The following is a 25,804-nucleotide window of genomic DNA, read 5'->3' on the forward strand; positions in this document are numbered from 1 at the left end:
AACCGAGTCTTGTCTTTGGCACTTGTTAATTATAACAATATCTTTTTAACAAGATTATTTTTCCAGAAGGAAAAAAAATCTCCCGGTAAATGAATGAACCGATCGATGAATGGATCGAATAATAAGAACTACGTCCGGTTATAAATCCTGAGAATCCTGTTCAACTCACTTCTAATCGGTACTTAAAGTTAAATAAGTCGGTTGTTAGTTTTTAGTTTGTTGAATAAACTTTTATTGATTTTATAAATTTTATAAAAAGTCGATTCAATTTATTATTACAGCTTAGATTTTTATTTTATACAATTTATTTAATAAATTATTTTTTTTAACACTATTAGTATTATTATTTTTATTACAAACATTTTTCTTCTATAATTGCCATTAATTAATATATAAATATATAATTTACATTGTTATTATTTTACAATAAAAATATATATTTAAAATTTTTTTGATATAAATTTAATAACATACAATTATTAAAATATTTATTCATAAAAAGCATTATATAAATAAGACTAGAATCCAGCAAGTATTAATTAAATACTCTTAAAAAAATATGACAACCATATATATATATATATATAAATATAATTATAAATAAAGTATTCTCACTCTCTTAATCAACAAATGCAAGATTTAAAACAGTAACATTTATAAAAATAGTAAATCTCGCTATTAATTTATTAATTCGAATTAAGGCACGAATAAAAACGGTCTTTGGTTATATTTTTATTTTTTTAGATATTTAAATTTTACAGTCTCGGTCTTTGGCATCGGGCTGTGCCGATTTTTTTTACGAATTTATTTTTAGGATTTTAATTTACTTTTTAAACTTAGTTAATAAGCTTTTGTTTAAAGAAATATGAGCGCGGAAAATTAAATTTTGAACTAATTGTTTTTTCATATAAATAGATTTTTTTTAATAGATTTAGACAATTTGCTAATTAGAAAGTTGCCTTTAAATTTAAAAAAAAAAAAAAAATAGAGATTTTACCAAGCCAGGAATCGAACCCAGTTCTGTAAATTCCAGAGTTTTTTCCTCTTAATTTTTTTTAAACCAAAATTGATCTATTAAATTGATACCTTTTAATTTACAAAATTACTCCTATATAGACAATTTAGTAATTAGAACGCCGACTTTTAATTTAATGGAATAAAAAAACAAAATAGAGATTTTACCAAGCCAGGAATCGAACCCGGTTCTGTAAATTCCAGAGTTTTTTCCTCCTAATTTTTTTTCAAACCAAAATTGATCTCTTAAATTGATACCTTGTAACTAACAAAATCACTCCTAATTAATTTTCTATCAATTAAATTATTTTAAAAAAATTTTTTAATCACGCTCATACATCCTTAAGTATCCAAATCACTAATCATCCATAAATTACCCAAGCAGATTAAAAAACAAACAATAAAAAAAGATCTCCAATAGAACAAATTGTACTGTAAGTATTTCCTGATAAAAAACGTAACATAAATGCAAATTCACGAAATCTGAGGATGTTGTTCAGGACTGTGAACATCCATCCCCTGAACAAGGGGCAGCGGAGAAATAGAATTATCCATTTCTTCATTCTCCGGCAGCTCAATTTCCCCGGTTCCAGGATTGACGCCGCTCAGATCTCTGACATTTCCGGGCAAGTAGTCCTTCCAGCTGCGGAACAGATACCTGGTGAACTTCCTGAGCTGCCGGAACTTGCAGTAGGTGGCGCCCTCTGCAGACTCTAGCTGCTGAGTCTGAATAAGAAAGCCTTTTTCCTTGAAAGTCTGCTCGAGCTTTTCCCTCTGGAGAGACTTGCGGGTCTTCCTCTTCTTGCGAACATCATCAGGGTGCTGATGAATCTGATTCTGGTTCTGGCTCATCCTAGACGGCGAAGATCCAGGATCCATTGGCACCGGAGCAGAAATTTTCTCCCCAGCGGCGCTCAGAAACGTCCCAGCCGCTGATCCGCTGGCTTGCTGCAGCGACTCCCTCGGAAAGAACTCATAACCTCTCATACTTTTATCCCCGGTTCCGCTGTAGTACCTGAAGTTCCCGCCAGAGTCCACACTCAGGCTCTTTTTCTCCTGCAAGCTCGGCTTGGCGCCGCCTGTGAACTTGAACTTGCAAATGCTAACCTCTGTCGCGGGGTTGTTCGTGTTCTCGGTCGGCATCGGCGGAATGAAGATTGCCGAGCGCTTCCGCTTGGTCGGCTGCTGGTGCGTCAGCGGAGCGATCCGCTTCGTCCTTGGCGACACTGGAACAGCCGCAGGAACCATCGCGGACACTGGGCTCGTCGGCGAAGAAGACGACGAGGACGAAGAGGAGGACGAAGATATCGCCGCTTTTGGAACTATCTTCTGTTCCTTCTGTTCCGGCATGTTTTCTCCCATCTTCTGGTAGTACAGGAACTGCGACTGCAGCGCCATTGGGTTTATGAACACTCCGTTAGGCCAGTACACTACATTTTTATCATTATTACTATTAGAACTATCATTGTTCCCAGAACCGACCCGAGTTTTGGAAAGTCCAAGACACTCTATTTCTTCACCATCTTCACTGCAAGTTTCACTTTTAATAACACCGGATTCATAGACACCGTGTTTTTTTGATAATCTGATCTTTAATTGGTTTAAATCTTTTATACACAAATTAAGTGGTTCATCTTGTTCACGTTCTTCTTCTGTTGCAGCTAATCGACGTTCCTGAGTAAGTCGTTTTTCTAATAAGCTACTTATTCTGTTTTGGATGTCTGTTCGTTGAAGTGGAACTTGAGGAGTTGTTGGTACGTTATTATTATTATTATTATTATTATTATTATTATTATTATTATTATTGCTATTACTATTACTATTTATATTACTGTTGTTAAGATTATTATGGTTATTATTATTATTATTATTATTATTATTATTATTATTATTATTATTATTATTACTATTAAAATTATCATTAGAAGAATAATTTTTTTTATCATCATGTCCAGGCGTTCCAGGTAGAATAGTTCCATAATTTTTATAAATAAGGTGACAAATATCAGCCTTCTTAGGCTTTCTTCCCCTCCGAGGTTTGCTGTTCTCCAAGGTAATCTCCCCCATGTACGGCAAGTCTGAGTACTTCATGGGAGGTCTTGTAGATTGAGCTGCCACTGGCTGGTAATGATTATTGTTATTATTATTGTTGTTGTTGTTGTTGTTATTATTGTTGTTGGTGTCATTAAGATGCTGGGAGTAGGGATGAGAAGTAATGACGGATCTCCTTAGGTTCGGGTGGAGCTCCGGACAAGTCAGAGGCTGTCGGGGGCAGAGTTCTTGCTGCATGGCGGCGATTCTCTGCAGCCACCCTTGGACCTCCGGTGAAGCCGGGCTGGGAGTTGGAGTCGATGTAGATGTTGCTGGAGTCGCGGGACTTTGGATTAGAGATTCTGGGCCCGGGAGAGGCGAGTTCAGCGCCTCTTGGGCCAGAGCCGCTTCGTAGTGGTCCAGGTACTCGGGGGGTAACGCTTGGTGGTGGAATTTTAACTTCCAGCGGGATTTTCTTCGGCCTCGGCTGGAACATAATTTAATTTACTTTTTGAGATTTTTTTTTTAGTAAATTTTAAAATTTATTTAAAATTAGTCAATTAAAATTTATTTTAAGGATTTTTTATAGAATTTTTAAATTATTTTAGCAATTTATTAATAAATTAAAATAAAATTCTTAAAAAATTATTTTATGAAATTTTTAATCAATTTTTTTTTGGTTTAAAAATTTTATAAAAAATATCACTGAAAATTTGGGTAAAAATGTTTTTTACGGATTTAAATACATTTTTTTTGATCAAATTTTATTTTTTAATTAATTTATAAACTTATAAAAAATTTTCTTATAAAATTTCAAAGTATTTTTCTAATTAAAAAATATTAAAAATTGTTTCCTGAATAAGCTCGTAATTAAAAAGTATTAAAAACAACATTTAAATTCTTTTTAATACTTTTAAATATTTTAAATTATTTTTTTTACAAAAAAATAATATTGTCAATTTCAAAAAAAAATTTTTTTTTAATCCACACGGAAAAAACAAGATGACACTGGATATAATCCCAGATTATATTGAGTGAAAAAAAATTCAGATAGTAGCTAGTATAATCCAGATAACAATGAGTATAATTATTATTATTATAATAATTTTAATGAAATAATATAAATTTTTCATAACTTTAAAATTTTTTCCAGGTCTATTTTTTCCGATTACCTACGCAGTAAAATCTGGATTTTTTTAGCTACTATCTAAAATTTTTTTTCACCACAGATATCACTGAGTATAATCTGGGATTATATCCAGTGTCATCTTGTTCTTTTTGTGCAGGGCAATTAAAAAATTCTTAAAAATAAAATTACAACATTTTTAAAAAAATCCCGAAATTATTTTTATAGCCCGAATTTTCCATAAAAAAAATGAAAAATTTATGGAACTAAGTCCATAACTCTAAGGTAAAATGTTTGCAGTGAATGAGAATAATAAAGCGGTGGTAGGTGAGACGGTAGATGGTTGTTTGGTATACATGTTTTGGTTGTTTTTGTTCGACTGGGATAAAAGAACCTGTTCTGCTGTATGTGGAAGGTACATTGAAGCAATTCATTCATACGAATGCTCATGATTCCTCTTCAGCCAATAAATTCTCCAGATTTCGACATTTCAAGCTCATCAGCTCAAATAAACTCAAGTTTTTCGGTATTTTATAAAAATCAATTATTATAATTACCTGGTCCTGGACCTGGCGTCTTTGTCCTGATTGGCCCGCTCGGCGGAGCCAGACTCCGGCTGCGGAGGGGCACTATCGTGACCGGCATGATGGAGATGAGTTACAGAAGTAATTTCTGCGAGCGGACTGGCTTTCGGGTCTTGCTGACTGGTAAGTGCCTCATTAGAGCCCGATCTTGACATCCCCAGGACGCTAAAAAATTGATCTTTTATTCATTTCTTCTCACTATTTATTTATTTATCATTTTTTCGGATTGCTCAAAAAATTACCTGGTGTTTTTACAGCTCTTCCGACGCTCCTCGTCTTCCTTCGGCTCCTGCTTGACCGCCATTGGAGCCACTACTGGCAGGGGGCTCTGCAGAAGTGGAGAGTGCTGCTGATAAGGCGAGCTGTCCGTCAACGAGCCATCTACGCCTATTCCAGTAGTATGTGCGCGAGGCACTTGCTCAGTCTGCATAATTCCCCCTGGAAATACAATTTTAGATATTTATTTTATTATAGATCTTTTTGCTTGATTATTTTAGACATTGTAAAGCCTCTTTATCGCTCCAGACACTTTTTTTAAGATAAGATCTCTTCGTTTCTCGGCAAATAGTCACTTTGTGTGAGGTCTATGTTTTATTTTTATTATTTAATAATATTTCATTTTTTTAACTGTTTAAAAATTATTTTTTTCAGCTAAATAATTTTAATGGATAATTTTAGCTTATTTATAAAAAAAAAATTGAGAATTTAGAGACTAAAAAAAAAAGTTTAGACAAATTTAGCAAAAAATGTAAAAATTAATAGATACATTTTTTTTTTTTATAGAAAATAGTATTTTAAAACGTAATTTTTATAATTTTTTAATTGTTTTTTTTTTGTGGATATTTTCAGCAAAAAAATGGAAAAATTACAGACTAAAAAAAGAAGTTTGGACAAATTTTGTAAAAAATGTAGAAATTAATAGATAAAATTTTTTTATTTATAAAAAAATTAATTTAAAATGTAATTTTTTGGAGGCTTTTATGATTTTTTAATTGATTTTTTTTTGTGTGAATATTTTGAGCAAAAAAATAGAAAAATTACAATTTTATAATAGAATTTTTACAAATTTTGAAAAAAAAGACAAATGATTATTTTAGCTAAGCTACAATTAAAAAAATTAATTTTTTTTTTGATAAAAAATGCATTTTAAACAGTAAAAATTTAGACTTATTAATTTATTTTATTAAAATAATAATTTAAAACTGTACTTAGTAAAATTTACATTATAAAATGTTAAAATTAAATAGTTATAATTTTTTTTATTAGTTATATTAACAGTTAAAAATTTTTTACTAAAAGTATAAATTTAAAAATGTAATTTTTGGAGATTTTCATCATTTTTTAATTGATTTTTTTTTTATGTGAGTATTTTGAGCAAAAAAATGAAAAAATTACAATTTTATAATAGAATTTTTACAAATTTTGCAAAAAAAAAACAAAAAATTAATTTAGCTTAGCTAGAATCTAGAAAATTAATTTTTTAATCATTTTTTATTATAAAAAATGCATTTTAAAACAGTAAAAATTTAGACTTAAGAATCTATTTAATTAAAATTATTATTTAAAACTATACTTATTAAAATTTACATTATAAACTATTATATTTTTTTTTATAAATTATCTTAACAGAATTAAAAATTTAAAAACTTAATTTAAGTCGAAAATTGACTTGTTAAATGTTTTTATTGACCTAAAAATAGAAAAATTATAAAATATAAAATTTATAAATAAATAAATATTGCAGTGAAACCAGAAGGGCATTGAATAAGATGAATATATTAATAGATCGGCGTTTTTTGTTAAGTAAGAATAAAAAAAATGTATAAATAGTGTTTTTATAAAAGAGAGCGAAGAATAAGGTAAAATGAATTGTAAAATATAATATGTAGACTATTAATAGCCGCGTAGATATCCGCTGGCATGACGCCACTATTTTGGGTTTGTCTCTCTCAAATTTCTCACGCCATATTTGGTATTATGTTGCTACTTGGAATTGTATTCCACTAGTGTTGCGTTTCTTCTTTATAACTTTTATATACATGTACTTAGTCTGTTCCTCACTTACGAGCAGCTTCTCACACCACCCCACTAAGTACGTCCCAAATTACCCGCGATTCACGGATCCGTCGCTCTACAAATAGAATCCTGATTTACTCGAAAAAATTTAACATTATGCGCAAACCATATTTTTCTTCTAAATATTAAACTATTCAATAATAAATCTATTGATTTTTTTTTTTTTAATTATTATTTATGTATATACTTGTTGTTATTATTATTATAATTGTTGTATGTCACAATTGCATGACAATGATCTAGTCAATCGATCATGCGCGACAGATTACCATCAATGATAAACAGTTAATATTTATATATTTAAATATATCAACGTCGACATTCTACTCCTACATTTTATTATATTAATTTATATATTGCTAATTTTATTTTATTAATGTTAGCTGTCAAAAAAAATTGTTTCAATTTTTATATTGAAAAAAAAATTTATTTTTTTATTAAATTATTCTAAAATAAAATTTAATAGAAAGAAAAAATATTTATTAACTTTAATAACAACCTTGCAGTCACTATGTGACTTGTAAACTATACAAAAATAAAAATTTTGATTTGTTAAATAATGATTTTTGTTAAATTGCACTGTACTTTCTTAAATATTGACATTTTTTAAGATATAAGCTCATTATGGTGTTACACTCATCAAGAGCTTTCATTTGAGTACCCACATGCATTTTGACATATTTTTCATATATACATATATATATAAATATATAAAATATATGAAAAATTGATGTGGGTACTCAAATGAAAGGTCTTGATAAGTGTAACATTAGGATGAGCTTATATCTTTAAAAATGTCAATAGTTGACAAGATACAAGGTCATTTCTTAATTATTAACATTTTTAAAGATATAAGCTCATCCCGATGTTACACTCATCGAGACCTTTCATTTGAGTACCCACATGCATTTTTGATATATTTATCATATATACATATATATAATGTATATAAATATATAAAATATATGAAAAATTGATGTGGGTACTCAAATGAAAGGTCTCGATGAGTGTAACATTAGAATGAGCTTATATCTTAAAAATGTCAATAACTAAGAAATTATATTGTATTTTGTCAACTTATGATATTTTTAAAGATATAAGCTGATCATGATGTTACACTCATCAAGACCTTTCATTTTAGTACCCACATGAATTTTTCATATATACATATATATATATATATAAAATATATGAAAAATTGATGTGGGTACTCAAATGAAAGGTCTTGATAAGTGTAACATCGGGATGAGCTTATATCTTTAAAAATATCAATATTTCACAAGATACAAGGTAATTTCTTAATTATGTGTCTATAGCAAAATTGGATAGCAAATTTAACGATAAAAACTCATTTTATCATATAAAATACACTGGCCACAAAATTTTGCTTAATCCCTTAATAATATAAATTTATAAAAAAAAAAAACATTAAAAATGATTTTTTAACTTTATTATTCATTTTTTAATAAATTAAAAAATAATTTTTTTATTAAATTATTTTTAAAAAAAGTTTATTTTGACTCCAAAATTTTAAAAATATAAAAATAAAAGTACCTGTAACGGGAAAAGCGTTTTCCGGCAACATGTACACAGCAAATATCAAAACTTAGATAAATAAAATAAATAACAAAATAATAATCCACTTATTGGCATATCACAAAACTGAAAACTATAAACTGTTATTGGAGTAAAATAACAAATGTTGATCAGATAAAAATGTAAGGTGGCGGTTCGAGCAACCCCGGCTAGGCCGAGAGTCACGAGAGTACTCTGTTAGAGGTTGAGCCTGAGCAGTGTTGAGCCGCGGGGGCGCGGACGTATATGCTCGATTTGGGCGGATGGAAATCTGAGATTGCTCCATATCGGGCGATGTGCCCAAGCGAGCCCACTAAAGCTCAACTTAACTGTTGAATATCGCGGAACACTCTTGCTGGTGATATAGTGATATAGTTATATAGTCATACGGCGTAATATAGCTTGTTTACTCTCTAATTTCACTGTTAAGATTATATATTACACATATTAAGTGATATCTCGAGCCTCGACACACGACTGTCGGTCTAGTCTCAAGGTGTAGTTTTAGTCGATCTTTCCCACTTACTCGAGATTCGAGTCGAGGTATATTTAAATGTCATCGTTTATCGTAATACAAACATAAATATATAAATATATACGCTTATGGAGGAATTTATTTACTATTACTAGATGTACTTATTTGGAAAGATTTTTTACTCCGATAAAATATCCCGGACAAAATATCCCCGACAAAATGTCCCTGACAAAATATCCCCGACAAAATATCCCCGGAAAAAATATTTTAAATAATTAAATAATATTTCAATAAAACAATTACAAGCTCAGAGATAATTTGTCGGAAGATCTAGACGCCTGATACCTTTTTTTATCTATTTAATACAATTAAAAATTTTTTTAAGTACTAAGAAATTTTTATTTTATGTAAAAATAAGAGTGATATTTATTACTACTGTTTATTTATGCATAAATTTAGTGGATTAGGCTTTTGGCGCTCGTGTGTGAACGCACACTCTTTGCTCGTTGCGCCAACCTCACTTATACCCGAAAACCCCCCTCCACTCAGTTACAAAGTTAAATCTACTGTCAACAGGTAGTGATCCATTCTTTTTATAATTTTTTTAACAAATAAATTTTAATTATTTTTTGAATATTGTTTGGCGAATAGCGGGAAACATAAGCTTCCAAGTGGTAATTTTATTTTTAAGTTTGCTAAATAATTAAAAGAGATCTAACTGTGGCACTAACAAAACACCCAAAAGAAATAACATTTATGATAGTTAACAAATATTTATCAACAGTTGATTAATTTATTTTTAATTAATATGTCTTGTTAAAGGCAAGATCTATAGATGATTAATAAAAAAATAATCCGATTATTTTTAATAATAAATCTACGATAGACTAATTATTTTGATTGGAAAATAAAAAAATTCAGTTACTTATTACAACGATTGTTTTATTATTTATTTTATTTTTTAAATATTTGTTATTTAAAAAATAATTAATTATTGTGATCTAATTGAATTATCTATTTAAGTTATCGGGGGTTATTAAAAGTCTCAAAGTTATTTTATTTTTCCACAAACGTTTTTATTAAAGGGTCCTAAACAAATCTTTGTTACACAGTTATTTTATTTTTATCAACAGTTACCAAATATTTATTAACCACAAACAAATATTTATCAACTATTAATAAATAGTCTTTAATAAACAATTTATTAACTATTACTAAATATTTACCGAGCCATCTAATGTTAAAAGAAAATTTATTAACAGTTAATAAAGCCTGTAAAATATTTAAGTCGAGTCACTTAAAAGGCATTTTTAAAAATAAGATTAAACAGGAAGAATACATTAATATTATTGGATTGAAAGTGGAAAGTTTAGTTGTTGACATATTGTTGCCAGGTATTGGGACACATTTTAGCGTGGGCGAGGAGTTACTTGAGCCTATAAGGAATATAATATAATATAATATAATATGAACGCCTCCGCGCATAACTGACAGAGGGAGAATTACTAAACTTTAAAAAGATTTTTGCCGCGGGAGACATCTCGACTGCGGGCACTACTCCCACTGGTGACTCCCAGCCACGTTTTTAAGTCTCAAGTTTAAGCCTCTCGGTGTATGTAATATATATTACACACTATATCCGGGTATTGTGCTCTAATGTCGATATTTCATTGATATTTTACTGAAATTTATCCCACAATTTTTTCTTAAAATAAATTATTTCTTCCTTGAAAATTTTTTTCTTGGCTAAAATTAATTTAAAAAAATAATAGAATTTATAGAGAGGCCACATGAAAATGTATATTTTTTTTGTTTTATAAAGAATCTTTATTTCCAAGGTTTAGCATTTTACGTATAAATATAAGTAATAAATATTCTTATAAAAACTTAAACTACAATTTCCTCAAATAAAATTTGGTTGTTATCTAATGATAATATTATTAAAAAATCCGTTATTAGTATAATTTGTTACCTGTTCTATAGAATTTTAAATAGCTTTTGCTTAACGATAATAATTAATAATGCAATGGAAAAAAAAAATGTATATTACAAATATAAATATAAGTACAGGATTTTACGAGTGTAGACTGGTGGCAAAGTTAGTACTGATGGTGTGTGGGCGATATTTTTGGCTCGGAATTAGTATACACTACGCATTGGACATCATATTCCATTATGTGCATAAATATATACATAAATAAATAAATAAATATATGAATGAATGTATGTATGCATGGAAGATTTATACATTTATTTATTTAGCGGACGAAATAATGGATAACAACAACAATAAAGCCTTAAAATAGATTATTCTTGTACGGCTGTCGTTTGTTCCTCGAACGTGTCCTGCTGGGAAGGTAATCGTGCTTTCGAATATATGTATGCGTATTATGAGCATGAGGTATGAGGTGCATGATGTTATACATATCGTACTTAGGTTCTGGACGTCTATATCCCACACATGTGTCTGATATTTGCGGAGATACATTAATATCAAAAAGCGAGAAAAAAACTGGATCAAATATTAAATCATTACATAAATGGTTATATCTTGTAAATATTGATTTTTGGGAAAATCATAAGAATACAAAATTGTAGCTTGGAAAATTTCCTACAAAAAACGTTTTTATACTATGGAACTATCTTCAATATTTTAGGAGATATAAATTTATTTGTAACTTAAATAGCGCGCAGATAGTAAAAATTGAAAAATTGTTATTGAGTCATTATGAAAATGGCTGTAACTTCTAAAATATTGATTTTTGGGAAAAATTATGGGACCAAAATTGTAACTTAGAAAATTTTCTACAAAAAACGTTTTTGTATTATGGAGCTATCTTCAATATTTTAAGAAATACAATTAATATATAACTTAAATAGTGCTCGAATAGTGAAAAATAAAAAATTATTATGTCATCATAAAAATCGCTGTAATTCCTATAATATTGATTTTATTAAAAAATCATGTGTTCAAAATTATAGCTTAGAAAATTTCCTATAAAAAACGTTTTTATACTATGGAACTATCTTCAATATTTTAGGAGATATAATTTAATAAGTAATTTAAATGGTGTTCAGATAGTAAAAAATGAAAAATCGTTATTTAGTCATTATGAAAATGGCTGTAACTTCTAAAATATTGATTTTTGGGAAAAATTAAGAGACTAAAATTGTAGTTTAGAAAATTTCCTACAAAAAACGTTTTTGTATTATGGGGCTATCTTCAATATTTTAAGAAATATAATTAATATATAACTTAAATAGTGCTCGAATAGTGAAAAATAAAAAGATTATTATGTCATCATGAAAATTGCTGTAACTCCTATAATATTGATTTTATTAAAAAATCATGTGTTCAAAATTATAGCTTAGAAAATTTCCTATAAAAAACGTTTTTATACTATGGAACTATCTTCAATATTTTAGGAGATATAATTTAATATGTAACTTAAATAGTGCTCCGATGTTAAAAAATGAAAAATCATCATCTAGTTACTATAAAAATGATTATAACTGGTGAAAAAATGATTTTTGAGAAAAATTATGAGACCACAATTGTAGCTTATAAAATTTTCTACAAAAAACGTTTTTATACTAGGAGGCTATCTTCAATATTTTAGAAGATATAACTTAATATGTAACTTAAGTAGTACTAACAAATAAAAAATGAAAAATCTTTATCTAGTTACTTTAAAAGTAGCTATAACTCCTGAAATATTGATTTTTGGGAAAAATTGTAAGACTAAATTTGTAGCTGAGGAAATTTCCTACAAAAAACGTTTTTATACTATGGACCTATCTTCAATATTCTAGAAGAAACATCCTTAAGTTCTATTTATTACATAACTCCTAAAATATTAATTAAAAAAAAAATATTATTGATATTTTTTTAATTTAAATCCTTACAAGATTAATTCACCTGATTACAAGACATTAGCGTAAACATATATCAATATAGATGTAGTAAACAGATATCCGCCTACGTAACATAATTCATCGTCTCATTAATAGATTAAAAAAATTAATAATAGTCATAAAACACCTTATAAACATTTGCATTAAACTCAACAAAAATTTTTCTTACAGTTCAACACTTAAATTTTTTCTATCAATCCTGTTTGCGTAATCACGCGACACGTACTTAAGCGTGTTTAATTAATTAAGGAAAATGTAGCAAGTTGCCCCTACAACAAACCCGCCAATTAGATTAATTCACTAGATAAGCTTTACTTTCATCACATTTAAAATGCACCCTCTTGCTTCGGAACTAAAAATTCTTCAGTTTGAAATCACACTTCAATTCTTAACTCTCCAAAAAATGAGTTCCAAAAAATCCAGCATAATATTGCGTTCTTTAATAATATTCTTCAAAATTCTCGGCTTGGCGCCTTTTAGAGTGAAGATATCTTCAAAAACCGGAATAATAAGTGTTAATTACAAGCCTAGAGACTCTTTTTACAATTTGTTATTGTTGTTATGCCTTATTACGGCATTTTATTACCGAAATTTCAAAAATCCAGAAGTAAAATTTGAAATAAAGTCTGTACATGACTTTTCTGAAACGATTTACGTAATAATGGATCACATTACCGCCATTATTATACTTTTGAGTTACGCAAAAAATCAACGGACTGCTACCGACATCTTCAGGCGCTTAATCTCACTAACTTCCGATTTGTCCGACTCAAATTTTGCTCCAAAGAAATTACTAGCGGAAGAAACTTCAATTTGCAGTTTAAAAAGTGGAAAAATGATTTTTATAATAACAATTCAAATTTTCCTGGCGATTTTTCTGTTTGTTCTTGAGACACTTCAGAACAAACACACTCTGCTGTATAACTTCACGCGATCAATCCCGCTGTTTATTATCGCGTGTTTTGTGATACAGTACGCGGCAATTGTGATTCACCTTGAGGATCTGTTCTGTAAGGTGAACTCCGCGCTTTTGAGGATCAAAAATTTGGTCAAGTGCAGCCAAATCGAGATTGAGCCGGAAAGAAGCTTGGAAGGGTTGAAGAAAGTTAAAAGGAACTATCGCAGGCTCAGGGAAGTCTGTGAAATGGTTTCCAATTTCAATTCCTGGTCAATTTTGTTCGTTTTTATCCATTTCTGCCCCGCGCTGACCTATAGTTTTTGGAGGCTTTATAATAATTTTAACGAGGATAAAGTTATAGAGGATTTGACTAAGAAGAATGTCAAGTGTCTGATGACGGTGCTTTGGATTGTCAAAAATTTGTATCCTACTTCTACGCTGATTGTTTCGATTACAATGTTATTTGTTCAAGTTAATATTGTTTTGATTTTAATATACGATTATTTTTCAAAATTAATATTAATTCTTATTCATATTTATTTTATATCAATTAAGTAATTAAAGGATATTGTTTTAAATTGAATTGGAAAATTTTTTTGACTAAAAATTGAGAAAATTTTCGTTTTTTAAAGAATTTAAAATAACTAGAAAATCAAGCACCCTTCTGTCAAATTTTTTATTATCGACAGTTTAATGAATTAATACTTTTATAAATTTTATTGATTAATATTTAACCGTTGCTATGGTAACCGTTGCCAAAGTGGTTACCATAGCAACGAAAAGCGATATCAATGAAAACGTCACATCAATTTTTTAATAAAAGATTATTTTTAAAAAAATATTATTTTTTTTTTAATTAATATTAATTCTTATTTATATTCATTTTATATCAATTAAATAATTATAGGATATTGTTTTTAATTAAATCAGAAGATTTTTTGACTAAAAATTGCGAAAATTTTTCTTTTTTCAAAGAAATTTTCTTCTTAACTTAAAATAATTTAATTCTTCTGTTTTTTTAACAAACTTAATTAATTTTTTTTCTTTCAGGTGACTAAAATAGACAAAATAGTTTGTGAAATTGGTAGATCTTCTTCAAATATTAGAATCAGAGATCAGGTGGATAAAATAAATAATAAATATAAATTATTGTAATTTATAATAAAATTTTAAATTACAGGCAGAACAATTTGCCATGGAATTACTTCACAAAAATATAAACTTCAACGCTTTTGGGTTTTTTTCGCTCCAGGGATCTTGTCTTATCTCAGTAACTATCATAATTTTTTTTTGTAATATATTTTTAATCAATTAGTTACTTCATTAACTAACAAAGATTTTTAATCTTTTAGTTACTACATACTGCGCTTAGTTATACATTTATAATAATAAACTACAGGGGTCATAATGAAAATAATTCAACAAAATAAACAATGAAGACTGCCGAGATTAAATTATTATAATTACTATTTAATTTTTAATAATCATAATATTGTTCTTATAATAAAGAAGAAAATTCTTTTAGGCAATAATTGACTAAAAGAATAAAATGTAAGAAACAGTGGATGAAGATAAAGATTAAGATGAATAAATTGGTGATATATGAGCCAGAGTTGTAGAGAGTAGACGCGAGTGGGTGTTGTTAATGTTATTTTAGTTCTAACCTAATTCAGTAGTTCTACAAGTAACACGATGCTTATACACTAAATATAAAATCTAGCACGCACATTTCAGGTAATACATTATTACATTGAACATTATTTAGATTTATATTTATACATCTTCAGTGGTCCGTATCGGTAACACCACGCACATTCAATCTAAATGCCCGTATTTAGACTTTTATCGCCCAATAAAATTCTCTTGCTATTTTAATAATCTTGCGAGTTATTTATAGCAATTAAATCTTCAGCTCTTAAGATTTTCTCGAAAAATTTTGAGATTAATTATTAATTATGTAAAAATGGATGTAACTCCTGAAATATTGATTTAATTAATGCTTATTTAGTTGTTATAAAAATTACTAAAACTTATTCAAAATAAAAATATTATTTAATTAGAAAATAGAGATTAGAAGTAAAAAAAAAATAATAGCTTATATTAACAAGTTAATAAATAATTTCTAAATAAATTAATTATTAAATTCTTTTAGCATTTAAGAATTCAGTGATTAATTTTTTTTTTATAAAATATCTAAAATAAAATAACTGAATAATGTTATTAGAGAATTAAGAAATTATAAAATTATTAGATTAAGTAAGAAGATAAAAATAATAAATAATGCTTGTATTTATTACTAATCCATTAATAAATATTAAATAAAAATAAGGCCTGTACGGTGATTGGTAATGTTAAGAGTCAGCCATATTTTATTACAATCTGATTTGCGGATTATGCCGATTGGAGCAGGTAGTTGATATTATATGTGTCGCGACCGGTAGCTGAATGGCAGGTGGTAAGAAATGTTGAATTGCCGTACTTATATTGGCTGGACGATGTACCTTACAATTTTATATATAGTCAGCAAGCGAGCGAGTACTGAGAATGGGACTTAACTTGTATCAATGCAAGAGACGGTAGCATAACATACATTTGTACTTAATCGAAGGAGGAGAGTATAATATAAGGAGACCGCCGGATTTCCACATCTCTTAAACCTGCCAATCGCAACTCCATCAGATTATATAAATAAATACTTACATTTATTACGGTATGTTGACTGAGAGAAGACAGATTGGACTCGACGAATAATAATGTCGCTATTGCTACTTGTATTAACAGAGACGCCTCCTTTTTCCTTTTTTTTTATTTCATTTTATTTTTTAAATTATTACTAGCAACCTTGCAGTCACTATGTGACTGCCGTGACTTGTGATATATAAATAAATAAAATTTTGCTTTATTATATAATGACTTTTGTTAAATTGCACTGTACTTTCTTTAATACTGACGTTTTTAAAAATATAAGCTCATCCTGATGGTACACTCATCAAGAGCTTTCATTTGAGTACCCACATCAATTTTTATATATTTTTCATATATTTATATATATATAAATATATAAAATATATGAAAAATTGATGTGGGTACTTAAATGATAGGTCTCGATGAGTATATCATTGGGATGAGCTTATATCTTTAAAAATGTCTATAGTTCACGAGATACAAGGTCATTTCTTAATTATTGACATTTTTAAAGATATAAGCTCATCCTGATAATACACTCATCGATACCTTTCATTTGAGTATCCACATGCATTTTTGATATATTTTTCATATATACATATATATATATAATGTATATAAATATATAAAATATATGAAAAATTGATGTGGGTACTCAAATGAAAGGTCTTGATAAGTGTAACATCGGGATGAGCTTATATCTTTAAAAATGTCAATATTTCACAAGATACAAGGTAATTTCTTAATTATGTATCTACAGCAAAATTGGATAGCAAATTTAACGATAAAAACTCATTTTATCATATAAATACGCTGGCCGAAAAATTTTGCTTATTCTCTCGATAATATAGATTATTATTTTTTAAAATTGAATAATAATAATAATAATAATAATAATAATAATAATAAAGGCTTATCATTTTAATAATCTAAATCTCTCAACTGAAGAATTAAACTCGTGATTCTTGAGCAATTAAAATTCATTTTATTTAACGACTTATATTCTTCCCAGCATTAGCTCACACGCGATGTGTTTAATGGACAAGCTGGTTATTCAGCGCCAAAACATTCCCGATAAACATTGCCGATGATTAAGAGATACAATGAACATTAAACTTTGCACCTCAGCACCGTTACAGCCTTTATCTTTGCTTACTATTATTGCAGACACGCCATCATTTAACTCCAAGTCACCAGTATGCTGTTTGTATATCTCTTTGTACTGAGAATTCTCTTTAATAGTCTTATTCTCGATTTCTACTTAACAGATACATACTTACACCCACATATCCTTTTAATTTAGTATTTAATATTAATTTTTGCATTTTTTAATTCAAAATAATTTTTTTATTATATAAAAAATTATTTATAATCTGATTCCTGATGCAACATTTAGCAGCTCGATTTTTTGCCTGATTAGAAAAGCGAATAATAATATAATATAAAATGTAATTTAATGCGAAATGTATATTAGAATTTAATGACCCGATAGGAAATACGAGCAGTATATTTAATGAATAAATTCATTTTTATTAATCGAGGATAAAAATAAAAAAAGTTAAAAAGCTCGAGCTCGTATTTGCTATCGGCATTCCTTTAAGGCACAGGTGTGGTGTATAAGGTTGATTCTCGGGATTCCTTCTAAGAATTCTCACGGAGCTGTTGTATCAGTACATTACTTTTAATTGTGTGTGTACGTGTTATTGTCGTCATCTCCGAGCTCGTGGGCGAACAAGATGTTCAGATGCATCATTCTAACAGATCTCTCTTGATGTTATTATTTTATCTCTTTAAATATTTTTTAAGTATTAAGAAATATTTTTTGGGAAAAAAGTAATTTAATAAATGATCAATTTTTATTTTATGTATAAATAAAAGTGATATTTATTACTACTGTTTATTTATTCATAAATTTAGTGGATTAGGCTTTTGGTGCTCGTGTGTGAACGCACACTCTTTGCTCGTTGCGCCAACCTCACTTATACCCGAAAACCCTCCTCCACTCAGTTACAAACTTAAATCTACTGTCAACAGGTGGCGATCCATTTTTTTTATAAAAACCTTTTTTTATTATTTTTTTAACAAATAAATTTTAATTATTTTTTGAATATTGTTTGGCGAATAGCGGGAAACATAAGCTTTCAAGTGGTATTTTTATTTATAAGTTTGCTAAATAATTAAAAGAGATCTAACCGTGGCACTAACAAAACACCCAAAAAGAAATGACATTTATGATAGTTAACAAATATTTATCAACAGCTGATTAATTTATTTTTAATTAATATGTCTTGTTAAAGGCAAGATCTATAGATGATTAATAAAAAAATAATCCGATTATTTTTAATGATAAATCTACGATAGACTAATTATTTAAATTGGAAAATAAAAAAATTCAGTTACTTATTACGACGATTGTTTTATTATTTATTTTATTTTTTAAATATTTGCTATTTAAAAAATAATTAATTATTGTGATCTCATTGAATTATCTATTTAAGTTATCGGGGGTTATTAAAAGTCTCAAAGTTATTTTATTTTTCCACAAACGTTTTTATTAAAGGGTCCTAAACAAATTTTTGTTACACAGTTATTTTATTTTTATCAACAGTTACCAAATATTTATTAACTACAAACAAATATTTATCAAATATTAATAAATAGTCTTTAATAAAAAATTTATTAACTATTGCTAAATGTTTATCGAGCGATCTAATGTTAAAAAAAAAATTATTAACAGTTAATAAAGCCTGTAAAATATTAGCAAATTTTAAAAAAGTCCAACAAATGATTTGGCAGTTTAGCTGTCGGAGTACTGTACAGGACATTTAGCTTCCAAGAGCCGATTGCAAGCCCATTTATTAAAGCTGCATCAGAGTATCCACCATGAAAGACACTGAGACCTTACCTCGAGCAGGACGGAAAACTCGTTTGGTTCCATTCAGCAGACGATCTTGAGAAAAAAGGCGCCCAAAAGGAACAAGACTGGCAATAAGAGGAACAAGAGCAAAGAAGAAAGAAGAAGAAGAACAAGTTAAGAAGCGGATGGCGTCCCTTGGTTCTTTTCATTCATCAAACACCACATTCCCCGGCTAAATGTCTCAGTGTCTGTTAGTTGCTCGCTCCGTGTGTGTATAATTGCTGATGCACAAATATATATTTGTATGTATGTATCTTGCGGATAGTTCTGCAGCGGAGGGAATTTATCAAAGTGGACATCAAGTACTCGACGTTAAAATACAACCCAGTTTACATTCCTCTATCCTTTTCTTGCAAAGTTAAATACTAGATTTTTTCGCGTAATTTATTTGAGTAATGCTCGGTAAGAGGACTGAAGAACCCAAGAATTAGATTGATTGAAAATTATTTTTATTACTCGGGATTAAGTTATTCAACTTGAGGATATAATAAATATGTTCAAATAAAATTTATGACTACTGACTATACTTACTGGCTCATCTCATTCAAGGAAAATTCATTTTTGACATTCTTTCATGGTTAAAAAATCATTTAGGGATAACTTTAGCACGCTGAGAAAAAATTTTGAACCTTTAAAATCATTTTGAAGAATTTTTTTCATTGATTTAAGACATTTAAATTATTGAAAATATTTTTTTTATTGATATAGATACATAATTAAGAAATGACCTTTTATCTTGTATACTATTGACATTTTTAAAAATATAAGCTCGCTCCGACATTACACTTATCAAGACCTTTCATTTGAGTATCCACATCAATTTTTCATATATTTTATATATTTATATACTTCACAAATACCATACATGTAAAATATATGAAAATTGCCATGTGGGTACTCAAATGAAAGCTCTTGATGGGTGTAACATTGGGATGAGCTTATATCTTTAAAAATTTCAATAATTAAGAAATGATCTTGTATCTTGTCAATTATTGACATTTTTAAAAATATAAGCTCATCCCGACATTACACTCATCAAGACCTTTCATTTGAGTACCTACATCATTTTTTCATATATTTTGTATAATTATATATATTATATAGATATATGTATACATAACAAATATATAAAAAATTCATGTGGGTATTCAAATGAAAGCTCTTGATGAATGTAACATCAAAATGAGCTTATATCTTTAAAAATGTCAATAATTAAGAAATGACCTTGTATCTTGTCAACTATTGACATTTAAAAAAATCTAAGCTCACCCCGACATTACACTCATCAAGACCTTTCATTTGAGTACCCACATCAATTTTTCATATATTTTGTATATTTATATATATTATATATATGTATATATGAAAAATATATGAATAGATCATGTGGGTACTCAAATGAAAGCTCTCGCTTCGTGTAACATCGGGATGAGCTTATATCTTCAAAAATGTCAATATTTAAGAAAGTAAAGTGCAATTTAACAAAAGTCATTATTTAATAAACCAAAATTTTATTTTCTAATCAAAATTTTCATGCCAAAAATTAATTATTGAATGAAGAGATAAATTTAACAATCACGAATAATTTAGGGGCTTAATTACGGCGAAAAAAAAAAAAATAAAATAAAATAAATAAAATCCCAAGAAATTATTGAATCAACACGGGGGATTATCAGATCGAGGAGATAACACGTATGTGTCTGGTCGAGCTGCAGGTTAACCAGTACAGCCCACTCATCTGTCTCATCTCTTTTTAATACAAACTTTTATCCAGTGGACTAGTGTCGTGTGCATGGCCCTTATCCCATATAAGTCCTCAAACAGCTTTACAAACAAGGAAAGGAGCGTCTCTCCGTCTCTCTCGCTATAAAACAAGAGTACTTGATACTCAACGCCTCGACCGTCCTCCGCTGTTACATCGATCACTAATAAGTATAAAAGGTATTTTTATAAAAGTTATTTTCTTGCTGATGAGTACAAACGCGACGCCTGTACCGGCTGCTAAGACGAGACTTGATTTACAAGATCGTCAGAACGGCGCCAACTCCGGACGGCTGTAACGACCTCCTGGTTCTTCGGCTTCACTTACCGATTCACTCCATTGAGATGCTAGATCTAGTGGCTAGATACCTGCTCTATTTCACCTCAATGGCCGTCCTATCAAGCTTAAAGGTTGTCGTTTATTCTGCTAATGTCATTCTGAGGAATTGTGCTGAAGATGTTTCAGTTTATCGAGAAAACAGTTCATTACTTTTTTTTATTGATAAAAAATTTCATTCATTCATTTTATTTTTAAGATTTTTACCAAGTTCAATTTATAATTAAAAAGTTTTTTATTGATTTATAAACATTAAAAAACTCTAAAATAATTTTTTTATTTTATAAAAATGAATTTAATTTAAAAGAATAAATGTTTAACTAATAAATGAATTTTTTAAATTTATTTTACTTCAATTTAATAAAATTGACTGATAAAAAATTTTTTTTATCGATTAAAAATCAATTTGATTAAAGAGAATTTTTTTGATCAATAATATATAACTAGCAACCTGGCCACAAAATTTTTCTTATTTTTTTAATAATAGGTATAAATTATAGACTTTTCAAGACAATCTTATAAAATTTTTCAAAATCATTCCAAAGAATTATACAGCCAGGATATGAGTATCATTATATCCATAAATCAGTTTTAACTGGACCATAAACCATTTAAAACGTATTGCCTTTGATTGGCTCTGATAAGATAAATAAAATATATACATCCGGGATTTGTCTTGTTAATATCCAGGTATCTATTGATCATCGGCTCTTTCGCCAGTTTATAGTATTATATATAGTATAAATAAAGTGCATTAAATTAATGGGGATTATAAATAAATATAACAGCACATGAATCCGTCTCCGGATAAAACTGCTCAAGAATCAGCGAATAAGGAATCCTCTATTATATCTCATGGCATTGAGTGGAGATACAAGACCCCAGATCCAACCGACGGTATCACGAACCGATGATCAACTGCGTCTCCATTGATCAAAGTGATGCCGATGATAGCAACTGCACAATTAAATAATCGATCGGCGATCTTCCATCCGGGTTATTTGACACAATACTCATTTTATTTTGTAAGAAGCTTTTTAATTTATGTTTATATTCTTCTGAAGAAGATGATGAAGAAGATGATGATGGATTGCACATATGAATGAGTGGATGTCATATAATAGGCGCTGCCTGGAGCCGAGGGACAAAAAGTTGAAACTTACTGGGATCATCAATGGCGATCACGTGCTGATTGTGTGCGTGTGTGTAGGACTTGTTAACGCAGTTCTCATCCGTAGTACCTTCCTTACACCCAACAATTTATATGTCCAGTTGTGCTCATCTCTGTTTGGTAAGGACAAGAAGAAACAGAACTCACGCGGACGCATGAATGAAACTTTTCATTCACATTTTCAGTTTATTAAATTGTTTTGTTTAAAGTCGAAATTATTGTCTTGTTTTCTGTTCTGAGACAGCAATTAGCGTTTTTAATTTATTTTTTATTATAAAAATTAATTATTTTTTAAATAACAAATATTGACAAAAGAAAATAAATATATAGGCTTTACTAACTGTTAATAAATTATTTTTTAACATTAGATGGCTTGATAAATATTTAGTAATAGTTATTAAATTGTTTACTAAAGACTATTTATTAATAGTTGATAAATATTTGTTTGTGGTTAATAAATATTTGGTAACTGTTGATAAAAATAAAATAACTGTGTAAAAAAGATTTGTTTAGGACCCTTTAATAAAAACGTTTGTGGAAAAATAAAATAACTTTGAGACTTTTAATAACCCCCGATAACTTAAATAGATAATTCAATTAGATCACAATAATTAATTATTTTTTAAATACAAATATTTAAAAAATAAAATAAATAATAAAACAATCGTTGTAATAAGTAACTGAATTTTTTTATTTTCCAATTTAAATAATTAGTCTATCGTAGATTTATTATTAAAAATAATCGGATTATTTTTCTATTAATCATCTATAGATCTTGCCTTTAACAAGACATATTAATTAAAAATAAATTAATCAACTGTTGATAAATATTTGTTAACTATCATAAATGTTATTTCTTTTGGGTGTTTTGTTGGTGCCACGGTTAGATCTCTTTTAATTATTTAGCAAACTTAAAAATAAAATTACCACTTGAAAGCTTATGTTTCCCGCTATTCGCCAAACAATATTCAAAAAATAATTAAAATTTATTTGTTAAAAAAATAATAAAAAAAGGTTTTTATAAAAAAAATGGATCGCCACCTGTTGACAGTAGATTTAAGTTTGTAACTGAGTGGAGGGGGGTTTTCGGGTATAAGTGAGGTTGGCGCAACGAGCAAAGAGTGTGCGTTCACACACGAGCACCAAAAGCCTAATCCACTAAATTGTATTTAAAAATCTTCTTTATACTATTTATTATTCATAAATTTATTTATGAATAAAAACATTGCACTGCAAATTTATGTGAGAATAAATCACACTGTTAATTAGTTTTCTTTGATAAAACAGGATTGCAGATTATGAAACGCAAAACATAATAGATGGATCCGTGCATGCATGCGAACATATATCTGTTTTGTATGGAATAGTAACTAACTATAACGGATTTGAATGATAAATAGATAGAGCAAGACGTAAAAATGAATAAATATGTCAACATATGTATGCATGTGTTTAATACTTAAAAGTTTATTGCTAGTGCTTGCTCGAGAGAAAGAGAGAGACAGAGACAGCGGCAGAAACAGACATCGGAATAGACACCTTTGCTTATATTTATGCTTTAATGCTTCTAGGAGCACTTAGAGCGGATTATTATTTAATAATAATGTTTAAAAATGCTTGCATGCGTTGCTCATGCTCACTTAGTTCGCTCTTAGTACCTCTGTCTTTACTAGCAATCCAATCCTATGTAATATTCGCTTATTCGTGTACCCACGCAAAATGAATTGGAATATGGTCACGTAATAATTTATGCACGATTTATGCAGGATCATTTATTTATATGTGTCAAGAGGACAAGAACAGCCAACAAGTATTAATGTTGTATATTACTTTTAACATTTTTATTATTTTATATTCATAAATAGTTGTAATTTTGCTTTTTATTTATCGAATAAAATTATTACTAATTGCACGGAGTTTTATTCAATTCATTAATTATATATAATTTATTATTATTATTATTGTGTTTAGAAACCAATTCACCGTTAAAAACATTCAAGCCGACAGAATTATGGATAATAAAAATGTTAATCTCTGTAATTTTTCTCGATTTGAAATTTTCCCAATTTAATTAATAATTATTTCCAATTAATTTCTTTTTTTTAATTAGCAAGTTTAATTTATCATAATTACGCTAGAAAATCTTTTTAAGAAGCTAAAAAATTACTTTGTTTTTTTTTTTTTGAAGTTAATACCTTAAAATTTAATGTTTTGATAGCGAGAAAATTCAGCGACCATGCGCCATCTATCGGATAATTATTATACTACTCATTTAAAATAATTTTTAAATGACTTATACACTATTTTATTTTTATTGATTAAATTTAATCATAAATTTTTATAATATTTTATTAAAAATAATTATTAATATTGAAATTTATGATAAATTATCTAATATTGAATTATAAGAATTTCTATTTTATTTTCAAGGTTTTTTACGTCAATTTTGTCAATAAAATATAATTTATTTTTAATCAAAAATATTTTAACAAGAAGTTTTATTATTATCTTAATGAGAAATAAAATCATTAAAATTTTGTAGGTAAAACTAATAAAATAATTTTTTATAGTTGAATTTGATTTTATCGAAAGGTCTTGACCCAACTTTCTGCCTTTTTATGCCTTCAAATATTTTTTTCCGGGCTATTAAAATTTTCTAAATAAATTTTCTAATAAAATCCTAATAAATAATTGAAAAATCATCAAGAGTTAAAATAAAAAACTGAAAATTGTTCTTTATTATTGAAACCTTCTAATAAATAATTAAAAATTAAAAAAATGAAATAAATCTTACCATTAGTGCTTCCATAACGAATTATATTTTTATCTTTATCATAAATATTTTTAAACACTTCATTAGTCCAAGCAACCATTAAAAACAATACAAAAAAATAAAAAAATCACTTTTAAAAATTCAATTATCTTCTTTAGCACTCACGAATATAAACATTTATCTAACCAGAAGCACGTGACCGGGTAAAAATATAAATAAAGCGACAATAGTTGCTAAAAATTTCAGTCTGAGTTTAAAATCTGTGAGTTTAAGACCGGGAAACTTTTCCAGTTTTTGTCACTGCTAGTGGAATAATTGATAACAATTGATAACAATTAACCATTAACTTGTCGGGAGGTGTAATAAGTAAGAAGCGTTGTTTGATCTCGAAGAGAGTTGACTTAACTCGCGAGTTGAGACTTAACAGATCAGAGGATATGAGTATGGCAGCAACGCAACGTGTACA

General features: G+C 28.2%; 1 protein-coding gene and 1 long non-coding RNA gene across 4 annotated transcripts; one reads left to right on the forward strand and one right to left on the reverse strand.

The window, feature by feature from the left end:
• Positions 1-1,278: 1,278 nt before the first annotated feature.
• On the reverse strand, positions 1,279-25,739 carry LOC123272071 (uncharacterized protein DDB_G0283697). Of its 3 annotated transcripts, none has more exons than XM_044738703.1 (4): positions 25,360-25,739; positions 4,998-5,193; positions 4,729-4,920; positions 1,279-3,532 (listed from the first exon to the last, which is right to left on the reverse strand). In XM_044738703.1, exons 1-4 carry the CDS (start codon positions 25,436-25,438, stop codon positions 1,489-1,491), a joined length of 2,511 nt encoding a protein of 836 aa, XP_044594638.1. In that variant the 5' UTR covers positions 25,439-25,739; the 3' UTR covers positions 1,279-1,488. The 3 variants fall into 3 exon arrangements, with proteins under 3 accessions (XP_044594638.1, XP_044594639.1, XP_044594640.1); XM_044738704.1 differs by lacking the exon at positions 25,360-25,739 and adding an exon at positions 8,386-8,728; XM_044738705.1 differs by lacking the exon at positions 25,360-25,739 and adding an exon at positions 6,821-6,837.
• LOC123272074 lies at positions 8,848-15,139 on the forward strand. Its single transcript, XR_006511013.1, has 4 exons — positions 8,848-8,949; positions 14,745-14,813; positions 14,875-14,964; positions 15,047-15,139. It is a non-coding gene; the product is annotated as an uncharacterized LOC123272074 (long non-coding RNA).
• Positions 25,740-25,804: the final 65 nt, after the last annotated feature.

This window comes from Cotesia glomerata, linkage group LG9 (genome assembly GCF_020080835.1).
Source record: "Cotesia glomerata isolate CgM1 linkage group LG9, MPM_Cglom_v2.3, whole genome shotgun sequence".
In the NCBI taxonomy this organism is placed as follows: domain Eukaryota; kingdom Metazoa; phylum Arthropoda; class Insecta; order Hymenoptera; family Braconidae; genus Cotesia; species Cotesia glomerata.